The 13,856-nt window shown below is 46.8% G+C and overlaps 1 protein-coding gene across 2 annotated transcripts in view; it reads right to left on the bottom strand.

Annotated features, from left to right (window-relative positions):
- KMT2B (lysine methyltransferase 2B) overlaps nucleotides 1-13,856 on the bottom strand; it is a 694,916-nt gene that overhangs the window by 412,186 nt on the left and 268,874 nt on the right. For both annotated transcript variants that reach the window (XM_085615911.1, XM_085615910.1), the window contains exon 17: nucleotides 879-986. In XM_085615911.1, coding sequence (XP_085472037.1) covers nucleotides 879-986 — 108 coding nt within the window. The remainder of the gene's footprint in view (nucleotides 1-878; nucleotides 987-13,856) is intronic.

The following is a 13,856-nucleotide window of genomic DNA, read 5'->3' as shown; positions in this document are numbered from 1 at the left end:
GTTTACACCAACTGCACCCTTAGTTGTTTTCTGAAAAACCTGAATGGTGTCTCTTCTAGACATTGGACACCAGATCCTTGGCAGCTCACTGACCAGACATGAAGACTATTGGCACCCTATAAAAATTCTCTAGGCGGTTGGTTTTTAAGTGAATTGCTTTTTTCCTATTTGTAAGGAGAAACTCTACAACAGCTGACATACATTCTGCTGATTGTATTCTCCTCTGTTGAACCCAGAGACCAGTTAAACAGAGAACCAGGAATACCAGAGCTAAGCAAAGTCATTATTTACTATTCTGTTTTTAATGACTTCAAGAAAATTGTAGAAAATAGACTCCGAAATGCTCAGGACCGAACATATAACCCTGCAAAATAACATACTGTCTCATATATCAGTGCGTCAATACTGTGAAATTGTTTGGAGTTTTATTTAAAATCCATCCAGCAATCGGAACTGTGCACAGACATCCCTGGCACCAGCACAAATTTACCACCTTCCATTCGTACAGAGCCCTTGCAAATGCACATACCCAACAAAAAGGCACAGAGACCTATAGAACACACACACCTATATCTCCTATTGGCAAACACAACCTCCCATCTCTTCAGACACCGCCCACCCGCACCCTGCATACAGATTGCTTCCTATAGAAAAGTTTTCGATGACCAGGAGTACACAGACACCAATGACAATTTCTCCTCACAAGAAATGACCGAGAACATTCAGTGGACCCTGTCTTTGAAGAGATCAACCAGCACACCTTCCTGATAAATGCTCTGCATAAATACCATCCCTCTAATAATGTATTGGCTCCATACAACCAAAAAAAGCTCTATTTTGTATGTAAACCTCTTGCTCCCCCAACCAGCACAAAGTACCTGCAAGAAGAGAGTCTGCGACATGATGCTGACACGAGTGTCCATTAACTTGCTCTCCTCACGAATCTGTTGTTGAATAATGTGTACCACATCGTCGCAAAACGTTTTCTGCAAAGAGATGGAAAAGTAAGAAGTCTTACATGAAATTGCGTGACTATACGGGCTGGAAGGAGTTATTTAATTTCAGTAACATTTTCTGGTGGTACGCCAACTGCAAATTCTTCACCTTTATAATGTCCCTAGGGGCCAGACTTGATCTGGAAGATTTAAATGCATTGCTCCCACAAGCCGGTAGCTGGAATGGTGAGGCTCCACAGACTTCATTCCATCCCACTGGTTACAAACTGAGCCACATACCCATGTCGTCCTGCATGCGGATAGCACATTCTTTCTACCTATGCCCTCTGACACATTGCCGAACAATAATCAGCTATACAAGTCTGTAGATTCCTAGATTGGGAGCTTTTAGATTGAAAAAGAGACCAGGCACATAACAGGAAGGAGAAAGGGGGTGAATAATTGGAGGTTAGATATAGTATTCATCAGAAAGAGTGCTAGTTAAGGTAAATAGATTCAAGGCCTTTAATAAAAACCAAAGCAGTACCTCCCAAAGTGGTGTATCTGTGGCAATACTCCTAAAATCCTGCAGGACCAAATGAGAACTTTGTGAACATGTGCAGTGATGCTCATGTCGGAGGCTGACTGATGTCAGGCTGCTCCTCATCCCAGTGCAGTGCTAACAGCCTGAGTCTGGTATAATGGGCCCTCAACCTTTTCAGAGGCTGCTTCTTAACTACTGCATAGCAGATCTTGATGGCTGTGACCATTCACCTTGAGAAGGTATTTTTCTGCAATGGCTTGCATTTCTTTGCCCCAGAAAACCCCACAAAAAGCAATTCACACGCTGAGAGGTTATTATCGCTATTGATGTAGAAACTTAAAGCCCTTTTTGGGTCCAGCTCACTGAATCGCTGTAAGAAACTGGCTCTATATATACTGCACCAAAGTGAGGGACAGTGTGTATAGAGTCCAAGGGTCTCCAGAGGTTTGGCAGACGTTAAAGTTAGATAGAACCTTACTCTCTAAAGTGGTAGCGTGGTCGAGCAGTAAGGCAGTATCAGAGGACAGTGTTAAGTATGTGATGTACACACTCAGTCAGCAAATGAATTCACACACTCAAGAACTGAACTCTAGGCCAATAGTTTTTGTATAAAAAAAAACTATACTGGTGTTTTATTTCTAGGACCAAGCAAGTCTGGTACAGGTAAGCATATAAATACTTTGCAGTAGTAAATTACTTGTATAAACACAGTTCAAAATTGCAGAATAACTTGTACTGGTGTTGGTTACAGTTTTAAGTAAGCAGTTTGCAACACATTGCAGGTATAGTACATTCAAATTAATGGGCTTTTTAAGAAAAATGCAATTAATTCCTTATCAGATTACTTTTGCTAACACAGGGCTGGTTCCTAGATTCAGCACTGGGACATTTCCTGAAAACAGTTGAGTAAATTCGTTTTAGTTAGAGGTACGATTTTTAAAGAATATTATTGTATTTCAAAAGTTGACACTTAGGATAACATTCGGGGTTCGTTGTGAAAAAGTTTTGAAGTGTCAACTTTTGAAATACAATAATATTCTTTAAAAATCGTACCTCTAACTAAAACTAATTTACTCAACTGTTTGCAGGAAAGGTCCCAGTGCTGAGCCCAGGTGTCCAGCACTGAGTAAGAAAAGTAACTAAAAAGTAACTTACCTGTGGATTGAATTTTCTTCCATAGGATAACATTCGGGGTTCGTTGTGAAAAAGTTTCAATGGAAGAAAATTCAATCCACAGGTAAGTTACTTTTCTTACTCAGTGCTGGACACCTGGGCTCAGCACTGGGACCTTTCCTGCAAACAGTTGAGAAAATTCAGTTAGGTTATTTGTGCGAATTTTTAATGAATATTTTTAGTTTTCAAAAGTCGACACTTAGAAACGTTTTGGGAGAAAAGTTTAGATGTTATCGTATGAGGAAAAACAGGTTACCAGTTTCCAGGTAAGTATTCGGTCTTTGAAGTTAGGGTTCTGGGGCAAGGCTCAGGGGTCTCCCAGGGTCAGTGATGCACTGTTGTTGCACCCCCAGTGGCACTAGGGCTGCCGGATGCAGTGTTGAGGCCCAATGTTAACCTATGGAGAATAGGGAGACTCTGGTTGGTGGCTGCTGGCAAGCAGGCCACAGGGTTGTGTGAGCAAAGCTCCCAGGATTAATGTCAGGGCAAGTTGGGGACCAAGTTAGCACCAAAGGGGCACCCTCAGCGGCACTAGGTAGGCCTGGTGCAGGGTGCTGTTTTGAGGTTGGGTGCCCTGTTGATTTCAATGGAGATTCTCCGGGACAAAGAAACACTGCAGGCTCGGGGATGAGGATCTTCCAGGAGTGACCACCACTTTGAGGAGTAAGTTGGGATGTTGAGGGTTGGTTAGACACTGCTGGGTTGGGCACACAAGGCTGTGGGGAGTGTGGTGCAGGGGTGCCTTGGGACGTCGTATTTTTTTACCCGCTCTGGTCGCGGTAGGGGGGGGGGGTCCTCTGGATTGAGGCTGCAGGCATCGTCAGGAGGCTTGAGGAAGGTCGGGGTCACTGGATCTCGGGTCAGGATCGCCGGGGGAACCTCGTGGTATTTTTCCGCTCGGACTGGGTTCGGCGGGTGCAGAGTGGGCTGGATTTGCGGGTCCTGGCAGGCACCAGAAGAACAAGTTACTTACCTTCGGTAACGCTTTTTCTGGTGGATACAGTATCTGCCTGTGGATTCCTCACTTTATGAATACCCCCTACGCCAGCATTCCGCGGGAAATTGGTTCCTAGCTCTCCCACGTCGACGAGGAAGTCACAAAAGCACGGCTCCGCTCGCGACACCGTATGTCGTCATCTTAGCCATAATAGGACCTAGTAGGTGTGCTGACGTCAGTTCCACCCATATTTTCCAGGCCACCAAGGCAAACAGGCGGACCGACATCTTCAAATGTAAACGTAGCATACCAAATATACACATATAAATTCACAAATGCATAATCAATAAAGACAGAAATAGCAAATGAATAAGCATTTCTCATTAAAATATCAATATGATTAAGACCCATTAGAAATTTTTAAAAAATGGTAGAAACAGGTGGAAAACGGGGAGGCGGACGGGACAGTGAGGACTTCACAGGCAGATACTGTATCCACCAGAAAAAGCGTTACCGAAGGTAAGTAACTTGTTCTTCTGATGGATACTTTTGCCTGTGGATTCCTCACCTTATGAATAGATTCCCAAAGCCGTACCTCTCCTGGAGGAGGGTGTCCACCTGACTAGACCAAAACATCTTGTAAAACAGAACGAGCAAACTGGCCATCCCTCCTAACCTCAGAGTCCAAGCAGCAATGCTTCGCAAAGGTGTGGAGGGAGGCCCAAGTTGCTGACTTACAAATGTCAACAACAGGAACACCTCTAGCCAAAGCAGAATAAGTAGACTTAGCTCTGGTGGAATGAGCTCAGATACCTTCAGGAGGGTCCTTCTTGGCCAAGGCGTAGCAAATCTTGATGCACAAGATAATCCACGTGGAGAGTCCCCTCTTGTGCACAGCCTTGCCTTTCATCTTCCCAACATAGTCCACAAAGAGCTGATCGTCCAGTCTCAGATCACTTGTCCGATCCAAGTAAAAGCGGACAGCTCTCTTAGGGTTCAAACGATGCAGTCTCTCCTCCTCCTTGGAAGGGGGAGGATAGAAGGTAGGCAAAGTAATGGATTGTCCCAAATGAAAAGGGGTAACCACCTTGGAAGGAAAGCAGCCCTAGTCCTTAAGACCAACTTATCCGCATGAATGGTCAAGAAAGGAGGTTTCGAACTAGGAGCCTGAAGCTCACTTACCCTTCTAGCCGAGGTAATGGCAATAAGGAAAACCGTTTTAAAAGAAAGAAGCCTCAACGGGCAAGTATAAAGAGGCTCAAACGGAGAACCCATTAAAAAGGTAAGAACGAAATTCAAGTCCCACTGAGGCATAATAAAAGTTGTGGGAGGGAACTTCTTTGTAAGACCTTTAATGAACCTCATGACAATGGGGGACTTAACTAAAGAAGGCTGGTCCGGCAAACAGAAAAGACGACAAGGCCTACAAATAGCCCTTAACAGTGGCTACAGTAACAACCTTGCTGTGCCAAAGACAGTGAAAAACCCCAGAATATTAGACAAACGGGCCTTCAATGGGTCTATGTCTCTCTCTCCACACCACCTAAAAAAATCTGAACCATCTAGAAGTGTAAACAGACTTAGTGGAGTGTCGCCTGGACGATAAAATAACATCCACTACATCAGGCGGGAGAGAGAAGTTGCCCCGTTCAATCTCCAAAAAGAACTATTGATGGACAGAACGCAGAACAATGTCATACATTCACCCCAGTACAGAGATCTGGGCCTAAATCCATCGTTTTTTTTTGCTCACCATGCCATTCCAGTTTGGACCCAGCCATATGCAAATCAGTCTTGACCCTGTGCCCAATGGGAACAGTCCACGACCTGCCAGGCCAGGTCCTCCCTGGACTGGAAACAAGCATCCTAGGACCGGATTCGGGGTTTCACCCCTCTTCAGCCAGGACAGCTTGATTCCAAAGGCACCCCTGCACCCGGCGCCCTGTGGCTCCCTGTGCCCAAATCCTGGGTGCCTAGTGTGAGAAAGTGCCGTCTTTCTTCCATGGTATGCCCCCACTTTTTGCTGAATTGCTGAATGTACTTTGACTGAGTGAGCCCTGGACTCCTGCCAATCAGGTGCCCGGGGCCTATGTTCCTTCCCTAAACCAAAACCTCAAACCCAAATTGGCAAACCCTGGTCACATGTCAGCCCCTGGTAAATGGTACCCTAGGTACCCAGGGCCTTGTGACCAGGGAAGGCCTCTAAGGGCTGCAGCACTCATTGTGCCACCCTTAGAGGCCCTGTACCCTACCACACACACTGCCCTTGCAGGCTGAGTTTCTGGGTACAGGACAAACAGTCGACATGGCACATATCCCTGTGTGCCATGCCCACCACCTAAACTGCCCTGGCATACATCAGCCACCCCTCTAGCTGGGTGCCCTATGCCAGTGGTGTGGGCACAGGAGCAGGAACCCTGTGCCACTACAGTACCCAGGTCCATTCCTGGGCCCTTTAAGTCCAGAGCTGACATGGTGCTGGGAGCATGTCAAACACGAACTCCACAGCACCATAATGGCAACATTGAAGACTTAAGAGATTGGTATCAAACTGCTCAGCACATTAAACCCACACTGATGCCAGTGTGGGATTTAATATACCAAGCACCACAGAGGGCATCTTAGAGAGGACCCCTGAAACCTAACCTACAATCCACGTCTGGTCTGAGAGGCTGCCTAGGCTGCCACACAGCAGACATGTTGCTGGACCCCAGGGTAGGAGAGCTCCTGCTCTCCTGGGTCTGCAACAATGCACATCCTGGGCGAGGTGCTAGATCTCCTCCCCCAGGATGGGCAGGAGGAAGCTTCAAAGGCATGCCGCCTCTGTGAGCTTCCCCAGGCCACTTGCAAACCCCCACTCTGGCGGTAAGCTTGGCCGGAAACCCAAAATAAGGACATGGGATGTGCCAGCCTGCCAACCTCACCCCTCAGGTGGGGGAGGCGAGGTGAAGCACATCTCCGGGCGCTCGCCATCTTGAAGATGGGAGGCCAAAGCCAATCAGGCCTAGACTACTGTCCCCCTCCCACAGAAGAGTGGCAGAATAGGGGGTGTACCCACCCCAGGACAGGGACCCATTGGTCCCTGCCCTTCTCCTACCTGTAACGCCCCTTAATCTAGTATTTAGGGGCACCCTGAACCTTCCTTCCCCAGATTCCAAAATACAAAGAAGAGCAAGAAGAGGAAGACCAACTGCTTTGGCCCCAGCCCTACCGGCCTGTCGACCCTCGAACCACCTTGCGGCCAGCAACCTCACAAACCCCGGAGGACCTGGCTGCCTTTTGGCTCCAAGCACCTGGGACTCCCATGAGTAGAGGCTCTACTCAAAATCTGCTTCTAATTCCTGGCATCAGCCCGGAACCACGAATGCTGCACACTCTGCACCCGTCAGAACTGGCCTGTGCCAGAGTGAACAAAAAAGACCACGAGGACAACCCCCCGGCAACTGTGACCCTGAGTCCGGCACCCGAGGAATTCCCTCGACGCTCCTCACACCTGCAGCCTCAGACCCAGGTACCCCCCCTCCCCCCAACCGCGATCAACACAGGGAAAGATTTCCTCGACACCAAAAGGCACCCCTGCTCCCGGCGCCCTGCGGCCCCCTGTGCCCAACTCCTGGGTACCTACCTATCCTCCATCTACCCAACTTACCTCTCAAAGTGGTGGTGGCACCTGAAGAATCTGCGTTCCCGAGCTTGCAGTCTTTTTACAAACCAGAGTTCTCCCATTGAAATCAATTGAGCGCCCGAAGGCTCAAAAGCACCCTGCACCCAGCCGCCCGAGTGGCCCTGGCAGTGTAACCTTTGCACCTACTTCCCAATTTGCCCTGAGCAAGTGACTAGGAGCCCAGCTCCCACAGCCATGTGGCCTGCTAGTCAGCAGCCACCAACCAAGGCCCCCGTACCTCTCATATGATAACATTGGGCCTAACTCTCTCTGCACCCGGTCGCCCTTGTGCCGCTGGGGGTGAACAAACTGTACCTACCTGGCCCTGGGAGACCCCCGAGTCTATGCCCAGAACCTTAACTCTGCCAGTCGAGTACTTACCTTTAAACCGACAACTCAATTTTCTCCATAGGGTAAGATTGACTGGCTTTTTCCTGAAATTTCTTCTAAGTGTGGACTTTTCAAAACTAAGAATATTCAACAAAAATCAGCCGAGTAACGAAAACGAAAATACTTACCTGCCCTTAGGTGAGCTCCCAGTGCTGGATCTTGGTACCCAGCACGGACTCTGAAAACTACTTACAACTGTACTTACCAGTAACCTAATTTTCTCCCATAGGAAATCATTGACACTTTGTGAAATTTGTCAATTTCTGCAATCTTTAAAAATCGTATAATATCTGAAAACGAAATTACTTAGATGTTTTGGGTAAAGGTCCCATTACTGAGTCTAGGCACCCAGTACTGGATTACAAAAGTAACGAGAACATACTATACCTGTAACTTGAATTTTCTGCCATAGAGAATCATTGACTGTTTTCTATGAAATATTTTCTAAGTGTCAACATTTAAAATAGCAAAATATTGTCAAAAATCATCTCAGTAATTAAGTTGACTTTTATCACTTTATTCAAGTTCTGACCCAAGATTGAATCTAGGATCCAGTCCTGACATGCCAAAAGTAATCCTAAAAGTAATCTGTGGCAAATAACATGAAAATTCCATTGAACTCAATGCATTATTGTGTTTAAAATAAGTGTTGCCTACTGCAACCACTTGTAACTGTTTACAAAAGTCAATTGCATATTGCAAAAGTATTTATATAAAGTATCTCATTCTCAGAAAGTATATTTTAATTCCAATTGTTGGTTCTAAAATAAAACAAGCATATATTGGTTTTTATATATAAACCATTGGCCTAGAGTTCAGTTCTGGAGTGTGTGAGACCATTTGCTGACTGAGTGTGTACAACAAATGCTTTACACTGTCCTCTGATACTGCCTTACTGCTCGACCAAGCTACCACTTTAGAGTGTAAGGTTATATCTAACTTTAGCCTCTGCCAAACCTCTGGGGACTATGGACTCTGTACACACTGTACCTATTTGGGAACAGTATATACAGAGGCACTTTCTCACAGACAGCCTTTTAGAAAGGCTGGCCAAAAGATTAGAGCTAGAGTCCAGGCTCCTGGCTCTAGAAAAAGAAAGGAGAGAGATGGGTTTAGCACCCATCAATGGTGGCAGCAATAAAAAAAATAAGGATAGGGAGGAAACTTCTGACCTTAAAATCCCCAAAGGGATTGTCCCTAAATTTGAGGAAGGTGAGGACATCACCAAATGGTTCACAGCCTTCGAGAGGGCTTGTGAAATAAGAAGAGTAAAGAAACCTCTCTGGGGGACACTCCTGTGGGAACTGTTCTCTGGTAACTGCAGAGACAGGCTTCTGACCCTCTCTGGGCCAGAGGCAGGATCCTATGACCTCATGAAGAAGACTCTGATTGAGGGATTTGGATTCACCACTCAAGAGTATAGAATTAGATTCAGTGAGGCTCACAAAAACCAAACCCAGTCGTGGACTGACTTTGAAGACTTCTCTCAGTGAAGACACTGGATGGTTGGTTAGCTGGACATGGTGTGCAGGATTTTACTGGATTGTACAATTTATTCATGAAGCAACATATATTAAGTAACTGCACAAATGAAAAGTTGCATCAGCATTTGGTAGACTTAGGTCTAATTTCTCCATAAGAATGGGGAAAGAAGGCAGACCACTGGGTCAAGACTAGGGTGACAAGGACAACCACTGGGGTTGACCAGAAGAAGGTGGTCACAAAACCTCCCCAGAGGAAAGGTGGTGAGAATCCCCAAGATAAACAGTCTGAGTCTTCCAAAGGGCCCCAAAAACCTGTTCAAGGGGTGGGACCCAAACTACTCCCTATGTGCCTCAACCCTATAGGAGGAAGAACTGTGATCCCTTAAAGGCCTGATGTAATAACTGTAAGAAGTCAGGACACCTAACTCTAGATAAATCTTGCCCCCACAACCAAGCCCCTAAGGCACCCAGCACAGCTACTCCTGGGGCAGCAAGTATACAGATGGGATCAGAAGTGTACCCTGAGCAAATCTGAGGACACACTGAGGCGAGTCTAGTCTCACTGGAGGAAGTGGGGTTTTCCACTGTAGCTGTGTGGCCACCCAACTTGAACAAATATTTGCAGTACCCCTGGGTGAATGGAACTAGGGTAGAAGATCTGATGGATACAGGTGCCAGTGTCACTAGGTGAAAAAGACACTGGTTTCCCCTGAGCAATACTTGATTGGGAAGTCTTACCCAATAACCAATGCCGACAGTGTCACTACTAGTCATCCCATGGCCATGGTGACATTAGGCTGGGGGGCGGTTACTGGCCCGAAACAGGTAGTGGTCTCTCCAAAGTTGCCAGCTGCATGTCTGCTTGGAAATGATCTGGAAACCTCAGCCTGGGCTGAGGTTGAGCTAAAAGCCCATGCAGCCATGCTGGGCATCCCTGAATTGGTGTGTGCGCAAACCAGAGCACAGCGCAAGAGGAAGGGTGAAAAAGTAGGTCTGGAGCCTGAAATAAAGGCCCAGCCAACCAATAGAAAAGGTAAGAAGACTGGGGAACCAGCTTCTGTACAGCAGGACATTCAGGACCCCTCTCCACAAGGAGAGGATTTGGATACCCCTGAGGGAACTGAGCCTATGGAACTCGACCCTTACCAGGTTGAACTCTTGGGCCCAGGGGGACCCTCTAGGAAAGAGCTGTGCCAGGGTCAGCGATACTGTCCCACTCTTGAAAGCCTGCGGCAGCAAGCTGTTTCAGAAGCAAAGGGAGATATCAGTGGTACCCACAGAGCTTATTGGGAAGAGGGATTACTGTATGCTGAGGCAAGAAATCCCACTCCAGGAGCTACCAGGAGGGTGGTAGTGCCACAGAAGTACAGGGAGTTCCTCCTAACTTTGGCTCATGACATCCTCCTAGCTGGACATCTGGGGCAATCCAAAACTTGGGAAAGGCTAGTCAGTCACTTTTACTGGCCCCAGATGCACCAAAAGGTGAAGGAGTTTGTCAGCTCCTGTGTTACCTGTCAAGCCAGTGGCAAGACAGGTGGCCACCCAAAGGCCCCCCTCATCCCACTGCCAGTGGTGGGGGTGCCCTTTGAAAGATTAGGAGTGGTCATTGTGGGTCCACTTGAACCTCCCACAGCCTCAGGGAACACATTTATTCTAGTAGTAGTGGATCATGCCACTAGGTACCCTAAAGCAATTCCACTTAGGACTACTACAGCTCCTGCAGTAGCCAAGGCCCTCCTGGGTGTCTTCACCAGGGTAGGGTTTCCTAAGGAGGTGGTTTCAGACAGAGGTTCCAACTTCATGTCTGCTTACCTGACACATGTGGAAGGAGTGTGGAGTGCAGTACAAGTTTACTACACCCTACCATCCACAAACCAATGGCCTTGTTGAGAGATTCAACAAGACATTGAAAGGTATGATCATGGGTCTCCCTGAAAAACTCAAAAGGGGATGGGATGTCCTGTTACCATGCCTGCTTTTCGCTTACAGGGAAGTACCACAGAAGGGAATAGGTGTCTCACCCTTTTAACTTCTGTTTGGTCATCCTGTGAGGGGACCACTTTGTCTTGTAAAAAAGGGCTGGGAGAGGCCTCCTCAAGAGCCCAAACAAGACATGTTGGACTATGTGCTTGGCCTAAGGTCCAGAATGGCTGAGTACCTGGAAAAAGCATCCAAGAACCTTGAGGCCAGCCAGGAGCTCCAGAAGCACTGGTATGACCAAAAAGCTGCACTGGTTGAATTTCAACCTGGGCAACAGGTGTGTGTTTTGGAGCCAGTGGCACCAAGGGCCCTCCAAGATAAATGGAGTGGCCCTTACCCTATCCTAGAAAGAAAGAGTGAGGTCACCTATTTAGTTGACCTGGGCACTAGCAGGACACCCAAAAGGGTTATCCATGTGAACCGCCTTAAGATCTACAACGACAGGGCTAACATCACCATGCTGATGGTGACTGATGAGGAACAGGAAGCAGAGAGTGAACCTCTCCCTGACCTCTCCTACAGCCCACAAAATGGGTCAGTAGATGGTGTGGTCTTTTCAGACACCCTCTGTGCCCAACAGCAGACTGACTGCAAGCAAGTCTTGCAACAGTATGCTAGCATCTTTTCCCTGACCCCTGGTCTGACAAACTGGTGTACCCATGATGTGGACACTGGTGACAGTGCACCTGTCAAGAACAAAATCTATCGCCAGTCAGACCAAGTCAAGGAACGCATCAAAGCTGAGGTTAGCAAGATGCTGGAGTTAGGGGTCATTGAACCCTCTGAGAGCCCCTGGTCTAGCCCAGTGGTTCTGGTCCCCATACCTCATCAACAAGGTCAAAAGAGAGAGATGAGGTTCTGTGTGGACTATAGAGGGCTCAACTCTGTCACCAGGACAGAAGCTCACCCTATCCCAAGAGCAGATGAGCTGATTTATTTATTTATTTATGCGATTTTTAAAGCGCTACAATTACCCATAGGTGTCTCGGCGCTAGGAGCTATATCTGATACCAATAAAGTAGAACTCTGAGGCAGTTTTAGAGTGATTTATGAACAATCATGTCTTTGAGAAAACAGCCATGTTTTTAGCCGCTTTCTAAAGATAATCAGCGTAGGACTGGATTTTATGTTAAGAGGAAGGGAATTCCATAATTTTGCAGCTGCGATGGTAAAGCATCTGTCTCCCCAGTTAACTTTCCTTGTTCTGGGTATATGAAGCAGATGAGCAGAAGCATTCTGGAGGTTGATAAAGGCTCAAGTGAAATCTTAAGAAATTTTGGTCCCATGTTGTTTACTGCCTTGTAGACAATACAAAGGGCCTTGAATTTCGTCCGACTTCTGACCGGAAGCCAATGCAGTTGGTCCAAATGTCTAGAGACAGAGCTAAATTTTGGAATGCCTAATATAACTCTGGCTGAGGCATTTTGTATCATTTGAAGTTTGGAAATGATTTTTTTTTTAGCATTGAGGAAGAGGGCATTACAGTAGTCAGTGCGTGAAAACACCAATGTCGAAATTAGTGTTTTTCCTGTAGTTGTAGGAAGATATGGGAGAAGTTTCTTTATTTTCCTTAAGATGTTGAATGATGATGATACTACAGCGTTCACATGATGATGGAAAGAAAGTTTGTCATCAAATATAACTCCCAAATTTCTGACTTTACTGACTGGTTGAGGTGGAGTCCCCATTTCCTCCGGCCACCATAAAGGAGACCACAGAGGCTGAATCTTACCAAAGAGCATGACTTCCGTCTTTGATGAATTAAGTTTTAGACAGTTGGAAGCCATCCAACTGCTAATAGCCCTCATACCATCTTTGAAGTTTGCTGCTATCTTAGAACCATTTTTATGTATGGATAATACCAACTGGGTATCGTCGGCATATGGTGTTAGGTTGATGTTATAAGCTTTTATTACCCTCGCTAAGTCCGAGACATAGATATTGAAAAGGGTCGGACTTAGCGAGGAACCCTGTGGAACTCCACAAGGATGGCTAAAAGTGGGGGAGGTAAAAGTACCTAACTTAACTGCCTGCTTGCGATCAGCCAGGAAAGAAGTAATGAGATCTCTGGCTTTGTGTTTAATACCGATGGCCTCGACACGGCCGATCAAAGTAGAGTGATCGACCGTGTCGAAAGCCGCCGATAAATCTAGCAAAATCAAGACAGCCTGTCCTCCATTATCCATGGTGGTTCTTATTTCATCTGCGATGCCCTTTGGGTTAAAGAATGCCCCTGCCACCTTCCAGAGGTTGGTGAACCATGTCCTGGCTGGGCTGGAGTCCTTTAGTGCAGCTTATCTTGATGATATTGCTGTCTTTAGCTCCACCTGGCAGGATCACCTGATCCACCTTGGGAATGTTTTAGAGGCTCTGCAAAATGCAGGTCTCACTATCAAAGCATCCAAATGTCAGATAGGGCAGGGGACTGTGGTGTACTTGGGGCACCTTGTAGGTGGAGGCAAGGTACAACCCTTACAACCCAAGTTCCAGGCCATCCTGGACTGGGTAGCTCCAACAACCCAGACCCAAGTCAGGGCATTCCTTGGCTTGACTGGGTACTACAGGAGGTTTGTGAAGGGATATGGGTCCATTGTGACCTCCCTCACAGAACTCACCTCCAAGAAGATGCCCAAGAAGGTTAACTGGACAGTTAGTTGCCAAAAGGCTTTTGACACCCAGAAAGAAGCAATGTGCTCAACACCAATTCTAAAAGCTCCAGATTATGCCAAGCAGTTCATAGTGCAGACTG

The sequence above is a fragment of the Triturus cristatus genome, chromosome 7 (assembly GCF_964204655.1).
Source record: "Triturus cristatus chromosome 7, aTriCri1.1, whole genome shotgun sequence".
NCBI lineage: Eukaryota > Metazoa > Chordata > Amphibia > Caudata > Salamandridae > Triturus > Triturus cristatus.
This window is presented reverse-complemented; position numbering and strand designations above follow the sequence as displayed.